Below are 26,361 nucleotides of genomic sequence, written 5' to 3'. Positions count from 1 at the left end.
CTATTCTGCTTTCATTGCTTTTCCCAGAGTTCCTTAGTGCCTCCATTAATTCTTTGATCTCCTGCATTTCCTTTACTTCCCTCTTTAGGGACTCAATTTCATTCTTCTGAGCATTGTTTTCCTTAATGACTTCCATCAGTTTTTTCATCACGGCAATTTTAAATTCTTTTTCTGGAAGGCTCAGAAGTTCTTACAATTCACCGTAGTTGCAAGCTGGTGGGTGGTTTTTTGTTTTTTTTTTTTTTTTTTTTGGTGTGTCTTTTTTCTGAGGCGTTGCTACTTTGCTTGTAGTTTTTCTTTTCCCTGTTGCCTGTCTTCTAATTTGCCTTATGCATTGGGACACTGTGCCGCTGGTACTGGTGGCGTCTTTGGTGTGTTCTTTTGGGAGTTTCAGAAACTGGCAATCCTAATGAGTCAAAAACTGTTATGCCAGAAGTCTAGTGAGGCAGTGGTACTTTGAGTATGTTAATGGTCACTGTCACAGAATCTCTCCTCCTTCTGTGTTTAGTTACAAATGTGCGTCTTGAAGTCCCACAGACTTCCCTGGAGGTGGGGCAGCTGGATTGCACTCTGGGTTCCAAATCTCTGGATCCTCCTCTGGGCTCCAACTTCCTGCCAGGTGGGACTGGTCTTGTGGGGGCCTTCAGCTCACCTCTGAATGTGCAGGGAACCTTCTCCCACTAGCTCCACGGGGAGCCTTCTGCCAGTTTCAAGCAGTCTTTACTGAAGAAAGGTCCCTATTCTAAAATGGCGATTCAGAGACAGCACACTCTTCTGCACCCGGTCTGCCCCTGCAGTGGGTTCCCGCTCCCCCTCTGGGCCCCGTCTGCAGGTTTCAAGCAGTCTTTTCTGAAGAAAGGTCCCTGTTCTATAGGGTGTTGGTGATTTTTTTCTGGTCGCTAGGTGGCGCCAGAGATCTCTCCTAGTGTTCTTGGGGAGCTGTTTTTTTTACCCCGTGGGACAGGGGAACAGAGTGGTAGAGATGGGGAAAGCCTCAACGGCTTTGCGGTGCTGTGTCTGCCTCATGCCCCACCATCGTGGGGAACCCACGCCACGAATTTCGTGCCCCGGGTCTCAGTTCCAAAGCCCTCAGGTCCAGGACGCAGGCTGTAGCCCAGTTCAGTGTCCGCAGAAATGGCGCCTTTTGCACCCCACTTCCGTGTCTGGGTGCCTGGTTTCTGATTACTCAGTGAGGGACATTCACCTCAGTGAGGGCCCCCAGGTGTCTCCCCGCAAGCCTAGGACACATGCGCGGGGACCTGGGCAGCCGCGATCCGCGTTTGCTTTTCAAGCGCACAGCTTTTCTGCACAAGCTTATCGGCTGGTCCGGGGCTGTGTGCAGGTCTGGGGGGGGGGGGGTCTCTGTTTTTCTCTAATGGCACCTGGAGCCGTTTGCTCACCTCCGCAGCGAATCCTGCAGGGTTCTCCACAGCTCCAGTTCACAGGGTGTGATGGCTGAAATAGTTCCTTTCCACTTACAGTCCCGCTTGATCCGTAGTTTGTTCTTGTTGGTTGTTTTAGTTTTTTTGTCTTTTCCTCCTTTCTGTTGGTCGGAGAGTGCCGACTTTGTGGGTGGGGAAGGGTAGCAGGGTTCTGACCTTTCCTCCCTTCTACTCCTCTTTTATGGCAACTTTCTTCTTCAGGTAGTTTGCTGGAGTCGCCCATTTATCTTCCATGTCCCAGTTCTCACTGGGACCTGCTGCTTTTCCTCCCTATTAACTTTTTTTTTTAATGGGAGATCTTACTCGCAGCGTTTCCTCGCTGCCATGTTGATCCTCTATTTATTTATTTATACAAGCACTGGGTACAGTCAGAAGTGCGGGAGGTGAGAGAATTCACCAGAGCCAGAGCAGGGAGCAGAACAGGCAGAAGGACCGAAGTACACTGCTGAGGGGAGCAGTGGGCGGCAGGAGAGGTCTGTGCGCCATGTGGGACACTTGCCCGGCGGCCAGGGATCAAATCGGCGCTGCAGAGGCTGAGGGCAGCTTTGCAGCCCAGCGCTCAACCGCTGCGCCACCAGGGGAGGCCCTATTTATTTATTATTTTTTATTTTTAAAGATTTATTTATGTATATAAGAACTGGGGTACAGGCCAGAGGTGTGTGTGTGGGGTGGGGTGAGAGGATTCACTAGCGACAGTGGGGAACAGAACATGCAGATTGACTGAAATATACTGTTGAGGGTATCAGCAGGTGAGTCAGAAGAGGTCTGCTCTGCTTTTGAAAACACTTACATTCCAAATACACCTTAGGTAGCTCCCTGGCTGGGGATCAAACCTGTGCTGCAGTGGTAGCAAATAGCTTCATAGGTTGCGTCTTAACCCCTTGCGCCACAAGGGAGGCCTGTGACTGACAATTTTAAAAAGTAACAAATTTACTACTCTGATATATTTCTAATTTATGCCAAAGCTGGCGCTAAAGGATTTAAATAGAGAATTTATATGATCAGGAATAGGCTTAGCCTGATAAAATGTAATGTTCCAGATTTTAAACAAATTTATTATTAAAAATGTAGATATTTTATTTATCTTAGTCCACATTTGTATTATATTAGTTTTCTAATATACCTTGAGATCACATGTGCTGTTCAAATGGGAATTCTTTAAGTCTTAAGACATTACTAAGCGTCCAAATAATTTGAATTATAAAGTCAAAGTTGAGTATATGTGGTATGTGTGAGTAGCTTTTAGAATTTATTTTACTTATTGTTTTGTGAATACAGTCTTTATTATAAGCATATAAAGACATTTCTTCAGATGGCCACCAGAGAGCATTAGTAGAAAGGGTAAGAAAACAACTTTTCAGAAAACTACCTAAGATTTTAAGACTTATTTTCCTTTGTTTTTTATTCCTAAAACGTTTTACATGAATGCTGATGTTATTTTTTGGGACATGTAAGGATGAGAAATATTACTTACGGTCACTTGGAGAAGACCCTAGAAAGGTAAGAATCATGAATGTAATATAATTATTTAAAATTTAAATGGATATATGCTTTTTAACTGGGATTGAATTTTTATACTCATTGCCTGAAACATGTTTTGTTTTTTTCTTTACCATTCGTTTCTCTATTTGTATCCTTGCATAAAAGATTGAAACTTGATTATTTAGTTTTCAGGGAGGATCATAAAATCTTAGCATTTGAAGTCATCTCTAATTTGTACACAGTTAAGGAGTTCCTTCTGTATATATTACAGTTGTATATATTACAATTCTGTATATGTTAGAGTTGACCATTTAGCTAATAAAATATCTAAAATAATTATAAAAATTCTGAATAATTCATTATACAATCTTTAGGTTATATCAGAGTCAAGTTAATATGACTTGTAGTGTTAAGAAGTGGCCTGTAAAGAGAACAAATGAGATTGTGTTTTTTCCCCCATGTTACTGTTTAGTTCTTTACCTTCTTTTATTCTCCTCCCTCAGTAAACCCCAAAGGTTTTACATAGTTGGTAATGTTAAGTTCACATCTGAACTTAAAATACTTAATATTAGGATAGATGATAGTTGTATGATTCATCTTTTAAATGAACAGGAATCTATCTATTAATGAAACATATTAAGCCTAAGAGTGATATTGTTGTGTCTGAATCTTGTTATATTGTTATTTCTTCATTTGAGAGGGCATTTGTTGGTTGTAGTCATCTTACAGTATTTTAAAACAATAATAGCTTTGCCCTATTACTCTTTTATCAATGGGGTCTGATGAGAGCTCTCGATGAAATAAACATTATGCCAATATTGTATTTGTCGTTAAATTTTTTACTTTCCTGGTACTATTTTTAATCTAGTTTTTGAAGATTATGTTTCTCTTCATGCAGGATGTTGCAGATATCAGAAAGCAGTTTCCTTTATTGGAAGGAGATATTAAGTTTCCAAAATTCTTCAAAGAAGAACAGTTCTTTTCCAGTGTTTTTAGAATAAGTTCACCAGGATTGCAACTATGGACTCACTATGATGTATGAGCAATCTAAAGCTACAATAGATATTTAGCTTTTTTGATTTATCATTCACAGTTTCAACTTTCTGTAGAATACTGTAAAATCTTTGACATATTAATTTGCTAAAACATGAGTTTTGATAACTGACTCTGCACACAGAATTGGACTGAATTATTTAGCCAATGCTAAAACCTAATTTGTGTCTCACATTTGCATTTCACTGTGGTCTTGTTTTTGATTTATCATATATATGCTGTTTTATGAAGTAATTTTTTTTAATACATGAAAAATGGCCAGCAGACGAGGGGAAATTTTTTTTTTTTACGAGGGGGAATTCTTAAAAGTTGTGGCATGAGGAATGTTAAAGACAAAAGTTTATGGAGAGCCATTTCCAAACTTAAGAATTTGGGGTTATCCGAAAGTCTTAGGATATAAATCTCTTAAAATTGTATAATGTGTTACCTTTGTTGAGCAGCAAGATATATACAATATTGGTTTTGATCATTTACATAGTGATAACATTTTATTTGCTTAAGTATATGTGCACATATATACATAATTTTAAAACATTGAAAATCTAGTATTGTGTATGGTTTGGTTTGAGGTGGAGAAATTTAGGAAATTAAAGCAGTTTCTGAAAGGTTTCTTAAAAGTGAAAGAATTTTTTTAAGTTCTAAATCATTGTTTAATAAGTATTTCATAATTCAGCTGAGGACCTTTTGGGAGTATTTTGACATTGTAACTATAATTGAGCTTGACATAATCTTAGTATGTTGTTTTGTTAAGGGATTTAGATGAATGATGTGAAAAAAGATGTGATAAACATATTCTTAACTATGTTCTGTGTCTATATTTTAACTTTTTAAAAGTAGTATCCCTTTTATTTTTAATATTAATGGACTCATAAAGCTTTTCTTAAAAACGAGTCATAGGAATAGTAATTATATAGTTAAGGTTTACATAAGTAAAAGTCAGAGCTGAAAGGAGAAATGCTTAGGTAAAGTGATCATGAACATATCTTTGTATATATTTTAATTCCTTGCTGAGAATTATGTATCTCTTTCTTTTAATATGTTTCACAATGTATACCAACAAAGTAGACCCTTGCGTATACAGGAAAAGTCAGTATTAAGAAAATTTGCTAGGTTAAATTTCTGTAGAAATAATTGGGAGATCAAGATACCTATAATCAAATTATGGTTGGCATTTATTAGAGTGACAACAGTGGTTGCTGCAATATGTTGTATGTTCCCAACACCTAACTTTCCTAAGTACTCCCAGTCTGTTATCTAATGTTGGCCTTCTAGCATTCCTTAATGATAAGTAAAATAAATATTAACCAAAAAGGACTTTAAATTGAGGTAACTCCCTCAGTGCCATAGTGGTGAGGCAAGGGCAACGGGTTTCCTGACTGCAGTCCTTCCCATTTTAAGGCAGTGCTATAGGAGTATGTTCAAAAAAGGCAGAGTTATATTTGGAATGTAAGTGTTTTCATTGGTAGAATATTACTAAGGCAGTTATTAAAGGATAGGATTTACAGTTAACTTTTAAATACCATTGGTTCAATTTACTTGAATTTTAGATACTGCTTATCCATAATTTCTTATTGGTCTTCAGGTAATGGATAACTTCTTAATACAAGTGACAGGAAAAAAACGTGTGGTACTCTTCAGTCCTCGAGATGCCCAGTATTTATATTTGTCAGGTACTTTTTTTTTTTTTTTTTTTGTTGGGACCCTCACCAGTGGTCAGGGATAGAACTGGCTCTGCGGAGGCTGCAGGCAGCCTCTCAACCCAGTGCTCAACCACTGCACCACCAGGGAAGGCCCTTATCAGGTACTTTTTAAAAAAGTTTGTATTTCTGGGCCTCCCGGTGGCACAACGGTAGAGCGCTGGGCTGTGAAGCTGCCCGCAATCTCTGCAGCGCTGGTTCGATCCCCGGCCACCGGATGAGGGTCCCACATGGTGCACAGACCTCTCCTGCAGCGCCCACTGCTCCCCTCAGTAGTGTATTTTGTCAGTCTGTCTGTTCTGCTCCATGCTCTGGCTCTGGTGAATTCTCTCACCCTCCTGTGCTTCTGACTGTACTCAGTGCTTGTATAAATAAATAAATCTTTAAAAAAAAAAGTTTGTATTTCTAAGTCTAGTTTATTCAGTTGATCTTTTTGAGAAATATCTTTATTCTCATAGAAAAACATTTTAGGACTTCTTCATAATTATGATATATTGTGTTCTCCATTGTGTACGTATGTCCATGTAATGATAGGTTAGATGAAGTATGAGGTTTTTAGATTTCCTTAATTATATTACATGCATGTCAGTGATCATAGATAAAGGGTGGGTCAATGAAAATTGTCTTAGGTTTCAGAAAAATAGTAATTGTTCTCACAGTGTGGGTATAGTAATTGTACAGAAAACAATACATTTTCAAATTTATTTTTGTGATTACTTTTTTTAAAATGTTAACTTTGCTTAATCTATATTATCCCTTTTTTTTTTTTAACTTCAGGCACTAAATCAGAAGTACTGAATATAGATAATCCAGACTTAGCTAAATATCCACTGTTTTCCAAGGCAAGAAGGTATGAATGTTTCCTTGAAGCTGGAGATATATTATTTATTCCTGGTAAGATTTCTAAACCTCAGAAATGTGCTGTTTATAATATCTGTACTCTGACACTCACCCACTATATGACTCAGTACCAAATATATGTTATATGTATCCTGTCTTACATGACATTATTTTATATACAACCATGTGTGTGATTAAAGCATGCTTAGGAAAATTCTTAAAAATTAAGTCTTGTTTTTCAAAGGCAGTTTATAATGTTGAGCTCTTAAGTTATTAAAGTACATCAAACAACACACTATTTTTGAGAAAAGATACCTTGGTTGTTTTTAATAATTACATTTCTAAAATACCTACGTATTTGAGAACGGTCATTTATTTCCCAAAAAAAATGGTATTTTTCAAAACCAAAACAGATCAGATTCTATTATTGAAATGTTATAACCATATTTTGTATGCATTATTTTTCTGCAGTCTAAACTAGTGTCATTTAATTTCTTTGTTTAATAGACATCCGTTCTTATTTAGTATTCAGTGATATAATTAATATCTAATTATTCAAAAGCTAATAACCTGAAGATTACAAAAAGCATAATTAAGATAAATGGGTCACATTAACCAATTCCATTTATATAGTTATATTTCCATAACTATATCAATATATTAATAATATTAGTAACTCCTTTCAGTAATAGGTAAGTTTAAAAAATCATAATAAAAACATCATAATCTCATTTGGGATTAGATTATAAATTCCTTGTTTTGTTCATCTTTGTATTCCTGAATGGCCTGATACAATGACCTTCACATAGGTATTTATAAAAATATGATATATTGACTTTTTATTCTCACATCCATTGAAAACAACCAGCACACTGGTCCTTAAGTCCATTTCTATTATTTAAGGTTTTGGGTATTGTATCTTCAGAGCATAGTTAAAAACTGTGCACTTCCCCCTTGTTCTATATACAACAACGTGCCCCCCCCCAATAAAAAAACAACAAAAACCCTGAACATTTGTATGTATTTTTAAGTAAAAGCAAACATTCCATCTTTGGATTTAAATTTAACAGAATGATTAGCATTTTCTTGGTATTATATTAAGTAAGGTTTAAAAAGATTCTGAAGGAAGTGTAGTTAAGATTTAAAATCTTACTTGTTTGAAAACAAGTTTTGCAAATCAAACCATTTTAGGCTTCTGTTTTTCCTAGAGCACTTCTAGGAGTTTTCACAAGAGTCAACATTTTTTTTTATGTGAATAGTTTTTCTTTTTCGTTATATGGTGGTGTTCCTTTAATATTCCTGTGGCCACTTATATTTTGGAAATGTTCAGATTCAACTGAAAACAAAGAAGTAACTTTCTAGTGAAAGTAAATATTTAATTAACTATAATATCATAAAGTTTACTTATCTTCTCAACCACAAAAATATTTGCTTTATTTTATATATTTTTTTTTTTTCCCATCATTAAGTTGGATTTTTATTAAATTATGGAGGAATACTGTATTTCACTGGTGCCAAATACTTAATTTCTGTCCATTGGATAGATTTTCATCTAAGTGTTGGGGAAGAAGATTCCATAGTAAGAAGATCTAAAAGGAGGGAACGTTCCTGGGCTCTGGTGGATCTTCCATCCAAGTTGTATTCACTAAGACATACCCATTCCATTTGGTCTTTGATCACTGGATCACACAGGCAAATGCTTAAAGGAGCTGACATACATAAATATAAGATGACTATCATTCCATTAGAAATATAAAACTGAAAAGGCTACAATGAATGCAAATTTGAGCAAGTTAGAAAACAAATTTCAGCTTGAACAGGAAGTCTTTGAAACAAGTACTGAACTGAATCAGAAAAGGTCAAAGATACTCCTAAAATAATTGAAATGTTCTGTGTCCAAAAAGTAACACTTTTGATGTGATTGGATGACTAAGGAAATGTAAACAAGTAACACAAAACACAACCCTAAATTACAGAACTACAAAACAAATATAACTTTATTATGTCCTTCAAGTTAAAAGGAAAAATTGCTATTTCCAAAGGTTTTAAACGTAAGGTTGTGCCATTGACACTTTAAATTGGTTGGCAATTCATAAAGTTAAAATGATTCTGTTAAAAGCTGGGAGTGTGCTAACGAAGGAATCTAGTTACAAGAATTATTTCTTACATTGGCTATATGCAATTCGTGATATTTCACTGACATTTTGGTTTTTTTTTTAACTGTACGTTTTATTTTTAACTTGTTTTTTTAAACTTTCTCCAGCTTTATGGTTCCATAATGTAATTTCTGAAGAGTTTGGAGTTGGAGTGAATGTCTTTTGGAAGCACCTTCCATCTGAATGCTATGATAAAACAGATACCTATGGAAACAAAGATCCTACAGCAGCATCAAGAGCTGCTCAAATTTTGGACAGAGCTTTAAAAACACTGGCTGAATTACCAGAGGAATACAGGGACTTCTATGCACGGCGAATGGTCTTACACATTCAGGACAAAGCTTACAGCAAAAACTTCGAGTAAATAATGAAGTAAATATGAAATATTAGCGTTAAGATTAAATTGACCTCAAATATTGGAAAAGTTGAATAATACGTAAATTGTTTTTTTTTTAAGATTTTTTGTGTTTAAATTATGAAAGAAATCAGTTTCAGATTTATAGATTAAAGGAATGTTTGCATAGTTTCTACTTAATATAGTGTTATGGTTGAAAAAATACAGTAACTGGGACCACTCTTTAATTTTGAGATACAAATAACTAAAAATCCAACTTTAAACATTAAACAATAAGAAAGTATATTAAATTATTATGCATGAAGTTTTTCTGCTAGGATGGGCTTCAGTATTTCTAATTTATAGTGCCGCCAAGAAGTAGAGGTTTTTTTCCTCCCCACTCTTCTCAATGGCAGCATTGGCATCATCCTAAGCTGGCTACTCTCATGGTCATGGGATGATTGCCAATAGCAGTTGGGGCCGTGTGCATCCTCATTTACATGCAGTGGAGGATTCAGGCTGGATTCCAGGAGCCCTGTCTTAATATAAGAAAGCTTTCCCAGAATTTTCCACCAAATCCTTGGGTCTCGTTGATTGAAAGTTGCTTAGATCTGTCCATCCCCAAGCCAGTCACTGGCACAGCGTAAGGAATAATCCTTAGGCCAGCTGGGTTTATGGAGCTGGAAGTAGAATCCTTCCTGAGGCACTTGAGATATGTATGGGTGCAGAATGGATAATTTTTTAAATCAGGGTTCTGATAAGAAAGGAAAAAGGGTAGGCAGCCAACAACGTCTACATTAATTTTTTGAACTTTTTAAAACATGCCTAAACCTTAACTTTGTAGATTTTGATTCAGTATGTTTGGGACTTGGTATAGGTATCAGTATGTGACAGAGCTCATAGGTTTTTTTGATGCATAATCAAGATTTGAGAACCACTGGATTAGATGACAGTCATTTGAATTAATTTTGTGATATATCCAAAACAAATTTTTAATCTGATCCTGGTTTTTCTTGGCACCCAATAGAAGTCAGGTCTATCCCTTTTAAGTTTTTGAATGTTAAAAAATACTCAAATCAGTTTTAACTGATACCTATAGCTAAACTTTAACCAAAAGTTTGCCTCCCACTAAAAACTTTTCCAACTAGCCTTTTTTAAAACAGAAAAAAAAAAATTTAAGAATGAATACATTAGACATCCCAGTGATGCTGTTGTCACTGAAGACAATGAGCTATTATATGTTGAACTGTGCCATTCTTTGTCTTGCACTTACTAATTACATTGCAATGCCATTGAAGAAAGACCAAATATATTCACTGAACCCAAATGTGCCCATCTAAAGCAACCTCAGTACATTAATTTGCTGCATGTTAATTACAGAGAAAAAAATTTTCTTGAAAACCCTTCACTCCTGTGTTTAGAGTTTTCAGCTATTAAGAGGAGGTTACAATAACTAAGGAAAATGTGAGGACTACAGTGAAGTTACTCAGGTCAACAAAAGTGAAAAACTGTGAGATCTAACCATTAGAGTTTGATTTTTGGTTACTTCTTAGTTTAAACAAAATATGTTATGAGTGATTCCTTATGGAAAGAAAAATCAAAACCCCTGTTTGTTTGAACAGTATAGTCAGCTTTTTAATAAGCTCTCCTTGGTTTTGCTTTTGAACCAGTTTGAGAATCCGTGCAAAATTGTATCCAGATCCACATAGAAATCTTAGAAGTAAAATTGGGATTACAGTTTGCCCAATGTATATATATATATATTTTTTTTATTTGGGAAGTAAACAAGATATCCTTAGCAAGGTTAATAAATCTTTATGAAGCTTATTTTCCTATCTTTAAGACATAACATATACTTTATAGGATTGCCTAAATACAAGGAGATAGTTTAACGGTAGAGACAGTTGGTAACTGGTACAAACTTCTATTTAATCATATTCTTTTGTGGAGAGATTTGAGATAACTCCTGTTGCAATGTTAAATTGTAACACCTGAAAAATCTAGAGATGAACCTTTTGGGAAGTTTTAAGATTATTTCCCTAGTTGTAACTTTTATGGGCCTGTTTGTTTTAAATACAATTTATTTTAATCTCTTCTACTTACAGGATTGAGACCAAATGAGATGTTTTTAATTATTATGTTATACAGTATGTAGTAGCTAGATCTCAGGAATTCCAAATCGTAGAATTTTATTGCTGAAAGGGATCTTAGCAATCAGGTCATCAAATTGCTTAAATAATGATCTGGGCTCACAGGGTTAAGTGACAGAAACTGGAATTACAGTTCTGACCAAATTAATAATTCTCCATTCTTTCTCATGTGCTACACATCTCAAATATTTCTGAATAGATGATAGTTATTCTCTGGTTAACTTGGGGGCTTGAACTGACACAAATGTTTTTCCTTTGCCAACAGCATTTCTTATTGTACTGCCTACTACACAGGCAAGGAATACAAGATAAGACCAATGAACAGGTAGACAGCAAAGTGCAATATATAATGGATATTGTGTAAAGAATGAGGCAGGGCTATATTTACTGGCAAAAAATCTTTATAAGGCATTAGATGAGAAAAAGGTTTGAAGCTGGGTTTATTTAGTGTGCTGTTATTTGTGCAAAACAAAGGTGTTCCCTAAGTAAGCATTTTTTCCTTTGTGCTGAATTATCTCTGAAAGGATTCACAAGAAACCAGTGATGATTATGGTTGGACAGATAGATGGGCGGACTGGAATTTGCCTTTGTGTATAATTTGAAAATAATATTTCACCTCTCTAATATCCTTTCAAAATAAATTTTAAAAACATGTAGAATTAGCTTTTGTAAGCATTAATATTTGTCTTGGTATATACTTACATGGAAATTCTGTTTATCCAATAATTAACTGCAAACATTTCCATAAAATACCAAATGGGTAATAAAAACGGCAACATCCTTTTGAATAGCAGCTATGTGCACCTGGGAAGAACCTTAGTAGGGATGCTTTTTTCTTCCTATCAAAATTTGCCAACAGATATGGAAGTTAAATCTAAGATGCTGACCAAAAAAATGCAGGAAGCTGGAATCTTGAGGGAGTTGGAACCACTGACTCCTTCCCCTAGTGCTAAAAATTACATGTAGTCAGGAGGAACTAACATTAGATTGGCACACATCTCTGGTGTTACCTGAAAGTCTTGCTTCCAGTATATAGGCCATGAAGGTTTGGGTGTCTTAAACACGCCTAGGTTGTATTTTATTTTTTAAAGTTCATTAACTGGGATACTAAAATGACCATCTGAAATGACTGTCCATCACTACCTAGGGCTGCTGGCCTCTTGGCATTTGTAAAGAGCAACCTATATTTACAAATGATTATCTTATCCCTCAAATATGTATCTTAAAGATCATTTTAGAAGAAATAATAAACGATAGCTTTTTTAGGAACACTTACTTTTGTGTCATGCCTTGCCTCTTAAGCCATAGTCTGTTGCACATTTCCATACTCACATGTTGGGTCTTTTATCTGTACTGTATCCTTAGCACTTAGACCTGCCTTGCCCTTGGTGAATGCTTAGATATTAACACATGAATAAAATGAAAAACATCACACATATTCTAACCGAGTCTCTAAGACAGCTACAGAATGATAAGCACAAAAAAAGGGAAGAACTTATTTTTGAAAGATTTTGTTTAGGAAATTCAACAGAAGAAATGGAAATAATGCAAATTTTGGTGGAGCACTAAATAAAAGAAGGGATGTATTATTTATAGAAAAGGTTCAAAGTTGCTCATTTAAAGAAACATGAACATTAATGAGAACATATAAACCCTAACTGGAAAAGTAGAAACAGCTTCCTTTCAAATAATAATCTGAAGTTAACAAATCAAATAACATAAAGCACATCCAAACACATTTCTATGGATTAATTTTAATACAACTGTACATTCATGCTGTGGTGGTAACAATGTTCACATTATTTGTATGACTACTTTTTTCAGTTACACAAACACAAAGGCACAATTCAAAAGGATACAATAACATTTACACTTGTTTTAAACACATGGGGGAAAGGACAAATTTGAACTATTAAAATATTTGAATATGGATCAACTTGAATGTCTCATTTTGATGCAATGGCATTTCCAGATGTCTAATGAGCTATGTTAACATCCATTGAGCATATAACAATTATTCCTAAGCAGTCACATGACCAGATAGCTAAAGAACCCAGATTTTTTTAATTCAGTTAAAAATCCTACTTTTTCCCATTTTAGTTAATCCTATAAAAATAAATGTCTTTCTCTCAGAACATTCAGTAACTCAACTAGATACACTTAAGTTTAACCAAGAATTATTAAACTGAAAAAAAAATGGTGGTGCTTTAAGACAAGGAAATCAATGCTAGAATCAGATTGACTTGTTTTCCTTGATGAGAATTTTTGGTCTCAAAATAGTTATTTAAAGAAACTGAAGCAATATAAAACTACTTTGTCCTTAAAAAATTAAGAGATACTATTCTGCAGTTTATAGAAGGAAGAATGTTACTTTTAAGTTTGAAACTTTCTCTTAAGTATGAATATTTGGAATGTATTTTTAGAGTCATTAAAATATAATTTTGGGAAGAAAGAATTAACTTTTTCTATAGTTTATAAATTTAAAGCCTGTGAGTTATTAAAATATTAAATATTAAAATTTTATTAAAATAAAAATGTCTTTTTTTCAGTCTTAAGGCATGATGTTATATCCCTGCTTAATTATTTCATAAACTGCAAAGTCTAATAAAAAAGTGATTACTCACCTTTTATCAGAGTTGTGTCAATGTCAGCTGCCATTAGATCTTGGTTTCTCAAAGTGTATTTCTCTTGGTCAAGGAAAATGGGCTGAACGAAACCTTACCCAAATTATGCAGCACGTTAAGTAAATTCAGTTTCTGGGCCAAAATTAAATAAATCATTCGTGTCTTCGAGTTTTCCCTCATAATTTTTCTTACAGTAATATAATTTTGCATTTTGGTTAAAGAGTTGTTTTGGCAGACAAAATTATGCTTCTGGTAAGATACTGACTTAGAGCTACAAAATCTGTCTCCTTTTTAAGAGAAAACTAAAACAAATAGAGCATTACGTATTTTACCTAAGTTGAGCTCTTTCAAATGATGAAAAGATTTTCAATCTGTAGTATATTTTTACCCTATAATACGTAATTACACTCAAAACTTTATATTTCCAAAAGAATTGGCTCTTGGCCAAGATTCAAGAAGCTCCAAAATGTCTTATCCAAAAGCTGTCCATTAAAAATTAAGTCACAGTGCTTAAATGTAATGTTTTTAAAAACCAAATTATACTATGGCATGTTCTTGAACATTTTGAACCAAATATATTTTGACTAGAGAAAAAAACACTTTGGCACATTAAAGAATGACTACATGAATTTACAAAGCAGAAGAGGCAGGGTTCAGTTATCCCAAAACTATAGAAAACATTAGCGTGACTTAGTTTTGTTTGAAGAAAAATAGTTACCACTCAAAAGTTTTGAATGCCAAAATAGCTAATTATTAAGAGTGTTATCAAAATTAGTCTAACATATTACTCAAAAATCAATTATTCTAAGGACTACTGTAATTTTTTTAAGGGTCTTATTTCTCACAGGATTACAGATCACCTTTTAGATTTCAAATGAACTAATTTTAATTCAGTACAAATTAAAAATGTTCACATTCACAAGCAAGGAAAACTACTACACATTACAATCAAATTTTAGGAATGTGTGCTTCCTCCCCTCCCCAAACTGACAACATATCTATGAATATATCTTATCTGAATTTATAATACTCATGTTTATGCTCTTCCACTGAACGAGTACATTAATATTTGTACAGTCTTCAAAGTACTTCATGGACCCTGAAGTGATTCTCTATGGAAGGAGCTTCTGTTACAAAATGAATTTGGCTAGTCACCTGCATGCCAAAATCTCCAAGTATCTGAACAAATTTCTTGTGTTCCTTTCCAATCCAAGATCTCATTGGATCACGAACTTGGTAAGGTGTTACGTGGGTGTGAACAATAATCCCTGTTTGTGCAAATTCTTTCAAGACTTCTGGATAAGTAACCCACGTATTGCTTCCTCCAGAATGACCGCCATCAAGCCAGTACATTGTTCTTATGCTTTTGATAAAAGCATCTATGTCTTTATCTTTCTTGGCTTCTTTCAATTCAAAGAGCAACTGATTCAAAACAACACAACCTTTACTGAATCCAATCAAAGTAAAAGATGCACCTTTTAGCGATGGTGGATAAAAAGTCATGACAGACTCATCAAATTTTTCGCAGGTCCTCTCTTTTTCTCCCTGGCAACCATTAGCTGCATGAGAAGAACTGGATCTACAGTTCGATGCTTTAGAGTCCTTATTCAAATCTTTCACATTCTTCTTTGATAGTAAACTGTCCTGACTTAAGTTAAAAGCATTAACTAATAACATATAAAGGTGCTTGAAGGCTCCAAAGTCAGTACTGTGTTCTGGAGCACCAAACATATTGCTTTTTACAAAATTGTCATAGCAGCTGAATTTATGCAAGTGCATCCGAGAACACTTTATCACCCAAATATAACTGTTGGGGAAGTGGCAGGCTAAAACAGTGGCAACATTTTCTAGACTCCACTTTTCCCACTGATAATTTTCAGGGTGACGAGTCATAATTTCATGGTAATTCTGAAAGAAAAGAAGGATAAAATAAGCATTAAATACACATTTATATAAATTTTCTACAAAAATGTTCATTTTTATTGGGGGATATTATAGTGTCCTATGGTTAATGCACCAGATGTGAACATTATAAATATATCATTACTTCTTTTTTTTTTTTTTTTTTAAAGATTTATCTATCTATTTATACATACAAGCACTGGGTACAGTCAGAAGTGCGGGAGGGTGAGAGAACCCACCAGAGCCAGAGCGGGGAGCAGAGCAGGCAGAAGGACTGAAGTACACTGCTGAGGGGAGCAGCGGGCGGCAGGAGAGGTCTGCGCGCCATGTGGGACCCTCCTCTGGTGGCCGGGGAGCAGCCAGGGATCAGCCGGGGATCGAACTGGCGCCGCAGAGGCTGCGGGCAGCTTCGCAACCCAGCGCTCAACCGCTGCGCCACCGGGGAGGCCCAAATACATCATTACTTTCTAGTTATAAGATTTTGATTCTGGTTATAAGATTTCTTTAGTTTTAGCCTCAAACCCATCAAAAGACAGGGTTATGAGATATAACTATACTTAGCACAGTAGGAATTTAAAAAACAAAACATTTACAAGGATTAATATGTTTGACAGATTTTATTTAGTAGACATATGACCTATTATTCCTAACATATTAACTAACTGAAAATATGAATTTGGTTTATTAAACAGACACCAAAAAAGATTTTTAAAATATTTTCCTACCAAAGTTGCCATCCTGCACCCCTCTTTGGATTACTGTAGCGACCTGAACACTATGTTTGATTTCAGTTTTGGTATTACAAATAAATGCAATGAACAATTATAGAAAAATCTTTGTATACATCTGTGATAACATCCTTAAAAATAAATTACTAGGGCCTCCCCGGTGGCGCAGCGGTTGAGCGCTGGGTTGCGAAGCTGCCCACGGCCTCTGCGGCACCAGTTCGATCCCCGGCTGCTCCCTGGCCACCGGAGGAGGGTCCCACATGGCGCGCAGACCTCTCCTGCCGCCCGCTGCTCCCCTCAGCAGTGTACTTCAGTCCTTCTGCCTGCTCTGCTCCCCGCTCTGGCTCTGGTGAATTCTCTCACCCTCCCGTGCTTCTGACATAAATAAATAAATGAATAAAATACGTGCCTCTTAAAAAAAAAAAATTTAAAAAAATAAAAAAAAAAATAAATAAATTACTAGATGATGGAAAAACTAGGTCAAAGAATATTCATAATTTAAAGTTGATCATATAGATTACAATACTATGTCTTCCGGTGAGGTATATGTATATTTCCATTTTATCTTAGTTAAATTTCAGAGACACAGGATAACTTATTTTAATTTGAATTTATTGAAAATCTGAACAAAGTTAAAATTTTAACTCTCCAATAATCTAACCTCTCTGGCACCTATTTATTAGCCATCTGGATTTCTATTTATGTCTACTCATTTCTCTTGCCCTTTTAATTTGTTCTTACTTATAAACATTCAATGTATAACTTTTTTTTTAAATAATGTGCTTTTCTTTTTTTTTTTAAGATTTATTTATTTTATTTATATAAGCACCTAGGCACAGTCAGAAGCGCGGGAGGGTGAGAGAATTCACCAGAGCCAGAGCAGGGAGCAGAGCAGGCAGAAGGACCGAAGTACACTGCTGAGGGGAGCAGCGGGCGGCAGGAGAGGCCTGCGCGCCATGTGGGACCCTCCTCAGGTGGCCGGGGAGCAGCTGGGGATCGAACCGGCGCTGCGGAGGCTGCGGGCAGCTTCACAACCCAGCGCTCAACTGCTGCGCCACCGGGGAGGCCCTCAATGTATAACTTTTTATATAGGTGCTAGGACAAACATAAAAGCTTTGTGTTCCTTTAATTTTCAATCATAGTAGCTTTTCTTTAAAAGAGGGAAAGTTGGGCCTCCCTGGTGGCTCAAGAGGTTAAGTACTACACTGTGGAGCAATCCACAGCCTCTACACCACGAGTTCGATCCCCTGCCTGCCAGGGAGCAATCCACATGGCGCAGCAGACCTCTCCTGTCTCACCCGCTGCTCCCCTCAGCAGTGTATCTCAGTCTGCCTGTTCTGTTCCCCACTGTCTCTGGTGAATCCTCTCACCTGCACCCCAGCTCTTCTATGTATAAATAAATAAATCTTTAAAAAAAAAAAAGAGGGAAAGTCAATGAAATTTATTACTTACTGGTAAGTAATATTTATTACTTACTGATACTTACTGATTGAATATGAGTCAGAACAAACTAAACCCCTGACCACATGGAGCTCACATTCTAGTGGAGAGATATATAATAAAAAACTCCATAAGTAAGTAAGCTATATAGTGAACCACCCATAAAATTTTCCAATAGCTACATTCAAAAAGTAAAAAGTTAACAGGTAAAATTATGTTTAACAATGTATTGAGTCTGATATATTCAAAATGCTCATTTGAAGACACAGCCAATATTTAAAAGAACTAGCTAGAGACAATTTCTTTTTTTTTTTTAACTAAATCTTTGAAATCCAGTGGGTATTTTACACTCAAAGCACATCTCAAATTAAATTTCACTGGAAATATTTGATCTGAATTTAGATTTCATAAAATTTGAAAAAGTATATTCAAGCTATTCAAATATACTTAAAAGTTTTCCACAAACAGAAGTGAATCTCAGATCTTACATTTCAATTGAAAGTTAAATAAAATTAAAAATTTAGTTCCTCAACTAGACTAACATTTTAACAAGCGCCACAGTGGCTAGTGGTTGGGCAGAACAAACCACTAGCTGGTGGTAAGTACAAATAGTGCTTAAGAAATAAAGCAGGGGAAAGTGCAAGATTTTGAAGCGGGTACAAGATTTAAAATACAGGGTGGTCGGGCCTCCCCGGTGGCGCAGCGGTTGAGCACTGGGTTGCGAAGCTGCCCGCGGCCTCTGCGGCGCCGGTTCGATCCCCGGCTGCTCCCCGGCCACCTGAGGAGGGTCCCACATGGTGCGCAGACCTCTCCTGCTGCCCGCTGCTCCCCTCAGCAGTGTACTTCGGTCCTTCTGCCTGCTCTGCTCCCTACTCTGGCTCTGGTGAATTCTTTCACCCTCCCGTGCTTCTGACTGTACCCAGTGCATGTATAAACAAAACAAACAAACAAATAAATAAATAAACATGCCTCTATTAAAAAAAAAAAATCTTAAAAAAAAAAAAATACAGGGTGGTCTACAACAGGGTTATAGTTAAGAACTTGAAATAACTGAGGCAGTGAGTCTTGTGGATATTTCCAGCAAAGGGCACTGGACTGGGAAGCAAGCTTGGTATAACTAAGATAAAGCAATGAGGCCGTGTGGCTCCAGTGGGGTGGACACAGAGCAAAAAGAACCAGGGAGGTTAGAGAGATTATTGGAGAGGAGAGACGCTGATCACACCTTGTAAGATACCACGAGGATTCAGCTTTTGCTTAGGTTTAGAGCAGAGCAATGACATAACCTAACATTTTGAAAGGATTGTTATGGCTTCTATGTGTAAAGGAGACACAGTTAGAGCAGGGCGACCAGTAAAAGGCTACTGAAGCATAATCAAGAGAGGAGATGGCTTGAATCAGAGTGAAGGGGGTAAGAAGAGGTCAGGTTCTGAATATAATTTGAAGGTATCAACAGGATTTGCTGACAGATTAGATATAGAATGTGAAAGAAATAAAGTTGTGATTTTTCCTTATTTCTAACAACCACAAATTATATGTATTGAAGTTTTAAATGCACATCTCTTTTGACCTGGAATTACCCTTCTAGGAATTTATCTTGTTGATGTACTTGCATACATGTGCAAATAAGGTTATTTCTGCTTCAAAACAATGATGAAGCTCTATGGGTTTTTCATAGGGGCTGTAAAATAAGCCCCCCCCCCCAAAAAGAAAAAAACTAAAAAACAAAACCTGTATACTATGATACCATTTCTTTAAAAAGCTTGCATCAGCATAGAATGCCTGTTACAATATATAAATCAAACAGTGATAGCCTTAGGGTAAAGTAAATGAGACTGGAGTGAGTGGGGAGAAAAGGAGACTTATTTTTCTTTTCTTTTTATTTTAAACAATCTTTTTTTAGTGTGGTACTCTTAGTTTATATCCTTATAAATTTTTTCACCTCAGGTGGGGTCACTTTAGTTCTCCCACCATCAAAACACCCATATTCCTCCACCGTAGTCCACTGTGCTCTAAAACTGAAACTAATAAAAGTAAGTAATCCTCACCACAAAAATTTAGTCTAATTATAAAGGCATAAGATAGAACAATTATCTATAAAACCACCAACCAGTAATAATCATTATTAAAATTTGGTATCTAATTAGGCTACTTTTCTTCAGTATACACACACACACGTAAGTATGTAGATGAGAGCATGTTTTTACCTCTCCTTCGACAAGTTTATACATAGTTTTTTCACTTAAAAATATAGGCATAATTCCATATCAATAAATAGATTTGCATCATAATTTTTTTAGACTCCATCAGAAAGATTAACATCAATTTACACTGCCACTGCAAGTATACAAGAGTCCTGTTTTCTCACATCCTCATCCATTAGCATTATGAAAAAAAATCTATGCCACTATGATAAAATGTCTTACTTTTCAATTAATATGAATGTTTTGGTTTCTAATCAGATTGACTATGTTTCTGTGCTAAATGGCAGTTTTCATTTTTTTTTTTGTTAATTTTCTGCTCATGCCCTTTGATAATTTTCATAATAGGTTATCCAGTTCTTCTTAAAGAGTTTTTACCTCATTAATATTAATGGTTTGTCATATATGTTAAAAATATTTATTCCCAGAGACTGTCAATTAACTTTTTATGGATTCTGACATCGCCTTCTGTATAGTCTGATTTGTGAGATATAAAATTATCACAGCTTAGATCTGTAAGGATTCATCTAAATCCTTTTTATAGCTAAGGAAACTGAGGTTCTAGAAACTATGTAGTTATTTATACTATAGTTATTTAGTTAATGAGACAAAATGAGTTCAAGATTTTATGACTCTGCTTAGTCTCAAAACACATAATTAGAAGTCTAGAACTTTCTGCCCCACTTCCCATTCTCTGGAGAGGATTGGAAATGGAGCTAATGATCAACGATGCCTATGTCATGAAGCATCCAAAAACCCCCCCAAAATGTGGGTTTAAGAAGCCTCTTGGTTTATGAACACAGAAGTGACAGAAGAGTAGTAGGTCAGGAGACATGGAAGCTCCACACATCTTTCCACGTACCTGACACCATGCATCTCTTTTATCTGGATGTTTATTTACCCACTATAAGTCCTTTTGAAGGAGTAAGTAATATGGGCAGTCAGTTTAGTAAGACTATTAGGGTCCTGGCCTTACCACAGCATTCTGAAACATGCTGAAAACAGGCCATTCTGGAAGCTGCCCCACGGCCTTGAGACAGCATTCAGAAATATGCTAAAATAAAGGACATTCTGAAGGCTGCCCCATCCCATAAAGCAACATCTGTGTGATCCTATGTCAGCCCCATATGCACATTCCAGGAAAAAGATATCCTCCAGCCAAGGAGGTCCCAACTCCTGGACTCCACAGATGGTCAGAATCAACTAGGTAAGAATCTGTCCAAGATGACAACATTCCACCACCCCCCCCAAAAAAATCACTAACCCCCTTTATTTCAAATAAAGTATATAAATCCATACTTTCTGCCCTCTAGGAGCTACCTGCTCAGGAACCCTCTCTGCGCAGAAAGCTTCCCTGTCCTTATCTGACAAAAACTTCTTTTTTTAAAAAAAAGATTTATTTATTTATACAAGAACTGGGGTACACTCAGAGCCGCAGGAGGGTGAGAGATCTCACCAGAGACAGAGCGGGGAGCAGAACAGGCAGACGGACCAAAGACACTGCTGAGGGGCGCAGCAAAACAGGAGAGGTCTGCCGCGCCATGTGGGATTCTCGCCCATTGGCCAGGAATTGAACCCACGCTGAAGAGCCTGCAGACAGCTTCACAGGGCGGCGCTCAAGCCTCTGTACCAGTGGGGAGGTCCTCTGACAAAAATTCTTGCTCTTCTACTTAACTCTGGCCTCAACATTGAATTCTTTCCTCACTGAGACAAGGCACCTTGTGGTCTGGCTCTCAGGGCCCAAGTCTGATTCACTTTTAGACTGACCCTGTAAACAGTAACTAAATGGATTTTTCTAAATTCGGTAAGCTGCCTCTAAGAGATTAATAGAACCTGAGAGGAGGCCCCGGGAACCCTGATTTACAACCATTTAGTGAAAAGTATATTTAACAACCTGAGACTTGGGACTGACATCTGAAGTGGGGTTAGGGCAGTAGTGCTGTGGGACTTAGCTCTTAACTTGTCTGATCTGACACTAACTTCAGATAGTGTTAGAACTGAATCGAATTATAGGATAGAGGTATAAAAGAGAATTATCTGCTGTGGAGGAAAACCCCTCACACATATGGTGTCAGAAATGTTGTGAGTATGATAGGAGTGTTTGTGGTAAAGGAGAGGCACACGGGAGAAATGTGTCTTCTACTCCTGAAGATACACACTTAGGGCATAGTCATCTATATATTCTAGCCTTTAGGAAAGCAAAAAATTTTAAGAGCTAAAAGTGGAAATGATCCAAGTCTTCATGAATTACTGAATGTGTAAACAAATCACATTTCGATATATAGAAAACTACATGGCAATAAAAAGGAACAAACTACTGATAAAGACAATAGTAAAAATGAATGTACAAAGTATTATGCTAAATGAAAGAAGCCAAACACAGGAAGATATACTATATGATTCTGAATTAATGAAATTCTAGCAAAGGCAAAACTACAGTGAAAGAAAGCAGATAAGTGGTTGCCTGGGTGGGGAAAAGAGACTAACCAAAGTGGGGCACAAAGCACCTTTTAAGGTGATGGAAATGTATAATGTGATCGTTGTGATATTCACATAATTATAACATCAAAATCCAATCATGCTGTCAAAATCCATCATGCTGTAAGCTTACATTTTAAAAAAAGTTAAGTACAATTTTATGCCCTGAGGCTTTCAAGAGATAAATGGAAAGCACCTATTTAAAAAAAACCCTAGTCCTCCCTTAAAATCAGTACTGATAAGACAAACATTATAAGGGACCTAAAGAGATATGAATTAGGATGTCCTCAAACTTTCCAGTAATTCAAAATGATAAAAGGTCAAGCATAGAATCAAAAAAAGACATGCAACAAAAGATGTGTGCAAAAAGAACAGGAAAGTAAAGGTAATTTGGAATTAAAATTACATAGACAGGCCTCCCCGGTGACGCAACAGTTGAGCGCTGGGTTGCAAAGCTGCCCGCAGCCTCTGCAGAGCCGGTTCGATTCCCGGCTGCTCCCCGGCCACCAGAGGAGGGTCCCACATGACACGCAGACCTCTCCTGCTGCCCGCTGCTCCCCTCAGCAGTGTACTTCGGTCCTTCTGCCTGCTCTGCTCCCCGCTCTGGCTCTGGTGAATTCTCTCACCCTCCCGCGCTTCTGACTGTACCCAGTTTCTTGTATAAATAAATAAATCATTAAAAAAAAAAGATTTTAAAATAAATAAATAAAATTACATAGACAATTAGATCTAAGTTACACCAAAATACGAATCTGTGTTAAGATAAGGTGAAGCTTCTACTGGAACTCTACAAAGTTCTGTTTGACCCTATTATATTTAGTATTTATCCAAATTAAAAATGAAAGATTTTAAAATGCTTATGAATCAATTCCAAAAGGATCAGTACACTATCATACAGGGTAGATTTCATAAGGATAAACATTATGCTCAAAAGAAGCACAAGATATAGATGAAGAAATCTGAGTCTAAAATCATTTCCTATATAATAGTAGTCAAGACTTATCAAATACTTATGCAACTTATATATATTCATTCATTAGACAAGTTATCTTTTGAACACCTACTACATGCTAGTCTGGATTAAGCCTCACAGATTTATCAGTTAACAAAACAGACATTAAGTTTACGTTTCAGTGGTGTAAGACAGACAAAAATAAAAATGAGTAATTAATACTGTAAATGAAATGGTTAAAAATAAAAACGTTCACAGGAATTCTGTGCATACATAGGATTATTAGATAGGATTGCCTATGAAGGCAACTTTGAGTAAAGATTTGCAACAGGTTAGGTAATGAATCCTACAGATCATTGGCAGGAAGACTGATGCAAGGAGTATTTGCAAAGCTTTTATGAAGTGTACCTAACACGAAAAAAGTTGGCGTGGCTAGCACAAACTAAAACAGAACAGGGAACAGGAAAAGTAAGAGTAGAAAAGCTACAGATAGGCAGGTTGATAAGAGACTGGCTTTTAATCTGAGCCACAAGGAAGCTATTGAAGCGTTTTGAGGTGAGGTGTGGTATGATTTGACATACATTTTAGAATGGCTATTCTGATCACTTCTAGATACATTTAGAAGTCACCTTATTGATTAAGAGATGAGGTATGCAAAAGAGAGTGACTAAAGGATAACTTCAAAGCTTCTAACTCGAGCAATTAAAAAGGAACAGTTTCTATTAACCGATGAAGAAAACTGCAGGAAGAGGAGGTCTTAAAGGGGCTAAGAACCAAAGATTTCAGGTCTGTGATATACATTAAAAATCCAAAGGGAAATAGCACATGTGCAGTTGGTTCGGAATATGTCTAAGTTAGATACACAAATGTTGAAGGTTGTCAGAGTGCAGGTATTATATAAACCTTAAGACTGAGATCATTAAGGGAGTAAAAGAAGGTAGAGGAAAAGTTCAAAAACTGAATGCCAAGGTACCCCAATAATTAAAAATGTAACCAGAAAGATGAGAAGAGACTGTAAGTCTTTGGTATTCACGTATTTCTCATTGATACTCTATAATTATTATTCCCATTTTATAGCTGAGGTAGCTAGAATACAGAAAAATTTAACAGTTGCTTAGAGATTTCATGGCTTAAATAGTGCAGAATCAGGGCTCAAGCCTAGGCAATCTGGGCTCAAAGCTTTTTGATGCATTATACACTATTGCTTCTCTAAAGGATCTAGGGCTTTTAGAGCACACTCTGCAAAAATCAACAGTGTATCACTGTCCAAAAAGCTAATGGCATTTCCGGCTACATAAAGAAGTGGATGATGTCAGCTAATAGGAGCTATTACTCTAACTGTATTGGCACTTTTTTAGAACTCATCTGAAGACTTGCGCTATAATATATCTGGCTGGCACATTTTATCAATAAAGGCTAGTTGTTACTATCATCATCATTACTATAGATGCACAAAGCAGCTGGTCCACAAACCTCTGAAATCACTATTGGCAATGCCAGGCCATTAGTTGGCAAAAGGGCATAAACAGAAAAAGCATCATTATCAATAAACTACTATTTCATGGTTAAAGAAAAATGGCTAGCTATATTCTAATTTTACCTGTCTACCCCTGCACTACCCAAAAGAACTCTCTGTAATGATGAAAACGTTCTGTATTTGGCTACTACAGTATGCACAAATATTTCGTATCTACAGACACTGGAAATGCAGCGAGTGCAACTGGGGGACTGGATTTTTAATTCTATTAAATTTTATTTAATTCTAACTTAAAGAGCCACATACAGAGTGTGGCGACCATAACAGAGAACCCAGTTCCTGATTAAGATAGGGCTTTCCGGGGGGTACACATACATAGGTATTTGCCAGCAGCTATAAAATTAATAATAAGGATAAAAATCACAGACACACGAGTACAGAATTTAGGCGAGTCTCAGGAAACTGACACTCTTAGTAATTACTCTCCCTTTTCTTCCACCCACCCTTCCTTTCTTAGTTACTGAGAATGTCAAACCTTTATAGTGATTCTGGTTGTTAACTTGTTTGCTTTTTAATTACTGCCAGCGTTTCTGAACACTATGTGCTGAGTTAATCTAAAAACCTCCCTGTCCCCCCTCTCTCCTCCCCTCTTTTCTTCTCTCCTGAGAAGCCAAGCCAGAGGGGAAAAAAACACACATTCTGTGTCTCAGCCCTTCTCCGCCTCAAAATCCACTCCCTCGAAGCCTAGGGCGGGGAACGGACTCTTTCGAGGTCGTAACCCTCCAAGGACATCCTGTCTCTGGCGCCCCATGACGAGGGGACCAGGGGTGTGCAAGAGGCGGTTTGGGATTCTGTGGAGTAACGGAACCGCCACCCCCGGGAGCGCGTGTGGGTGTGTTCCAGCGAGGCGAGGAGCCCGGCGCCAGCTCCGAGGGAACAATCTAGGTAACACCCACAGGCACAGGAAGAAGGAACAGGTGCCCAGGCCGGCCCCAGGTTACCTGCACGTCCCCGGGGAAATAGAGAACGTGATGTTGGGGTGGCGGCTCCTCCTTCAGCCGGCCCCCAGGGAGGTTCCGCCGCTCGGGTCCCTCCCCCGTCGCCGCCAGCAGGAGCAAATCGTTGCTGCGCTGCGGGTCGGCTCCCGGCACGGCGGGCAGCTTCAGGCACTGCTGCCGGCGCCCTTCGGCCGAGGGGAGCTGTGCGCCCCGCCGCTGCCGCCCAGGTTCATGACTCCGGCCTGAGGGCAGGACGCGGCCATTCCGATTCTGAGGTGCGGCAGCAGGAGCAGCAGCGGCGGCGACCGCAGGAGCCCGAACCCCCACATGGGTCGCCGCGAGGGAGCGGTCCGAGGGGGTGGGGTGGGGAGGTCCTAGGGAGGGACTTCGGTAGGCCGCCCAACCGTCGG

General features: G+C 37.2%; 3 protein-coding genes across 6 annotated transcripts in view; 2 read left to right on the top strand and 1 right to left on the bottom strand.

The window, feature by feature from the left end:
• The window catches only part of TYW5 (tRNA-yW synthesizing protein 5), a 30,551-nt gene extending 17,018 nt beyond the window's left edge, over window positions 1–13,533 (top strand). Inside the window, exons 4-8 of the mRNA XM_037523790.2 lie at window positions 2,898–2,942; window positions 3,823–3,960; window positions 5,560–5,647; window positions 6,452–6,568; window positions 8,778–13,533. Of these exons, the coding sequence (XP_037379687.1) occupies window positions 2,898–2,942; window positions 3,823–3,960; window positions 5,560–5,647; window positions 6,452–6,568; window positions 8,778–9,034 (645 nt within the window). The 3' untranslated portion in view covers window positions 9,035–13,533. The remainder of the gene's footprint in view (window positions 1–2,897; window positions 2,943–3,822; window positions 3,961–5,559; window positions 5,648–6,451; window positions 6,569–8,777) is intronic.
• CUNH2orf69 (chromosome unknown C2orf69 homolog) lies at window positions 11,053–26,353 on the bottom strand. The gene is given in 3 exon segments (XM_037523778.2): window positions 11,053–15,686; window positions 25,955–26,148; window positions 26,151–26,353. Coding segments are annotated over 3 exon segments (1,152 nt in total). The 5' UTR covers window positions 26,281–26,353; the 3' UTR covers window positions 11,053–14,858.
• FTCDNL1 (formiminotransferase cyclodeaminase N-terminal like) overlaps window positions 25,690–26,361 on the top strand; it is an 84,815-nt gene continuing 84,143 nt past the window's right edge. The window contains exon 1 of one of the 4 annotated variants that reach the window (XM_037523781.2): window positions 25,690–25,898. The gene's annotated coding sequence lies outside the window, so the exon portion shown is untranslated. Of the gene's footprint in view, window positions 25,950–26,158; window positions 26,227–26,361 lie in introns of those variants that run through there. The other 3 variants (XM_037523782.2, XM_037523783.2, XM_037523784.2) reach the window with 3 other exon arrangements.

This window comes from Talpa occidentalis, unplaced genomic scaffold (genome assembly GCF_014898055.3).
Source record: "Talpa occidentalis isolate TD23 unplaced genomic scaffold, MPIMG_talOcc4v2.1 talOcc4.3, whole genome shotgun sequence".
Classification (NCBI taxonomy): domain Eukaryota; kingdom Metazoa; phylum Chordata; class Mammalia; order Eulipotyphla; family Talpidae; genus Talpa; species Talpa occidentalis.
The sequence above is the reverse complement of the archived record's forward strand: the minus strand, read 5'-3'. Positions and strand labels throughout refer to the sequence as shown.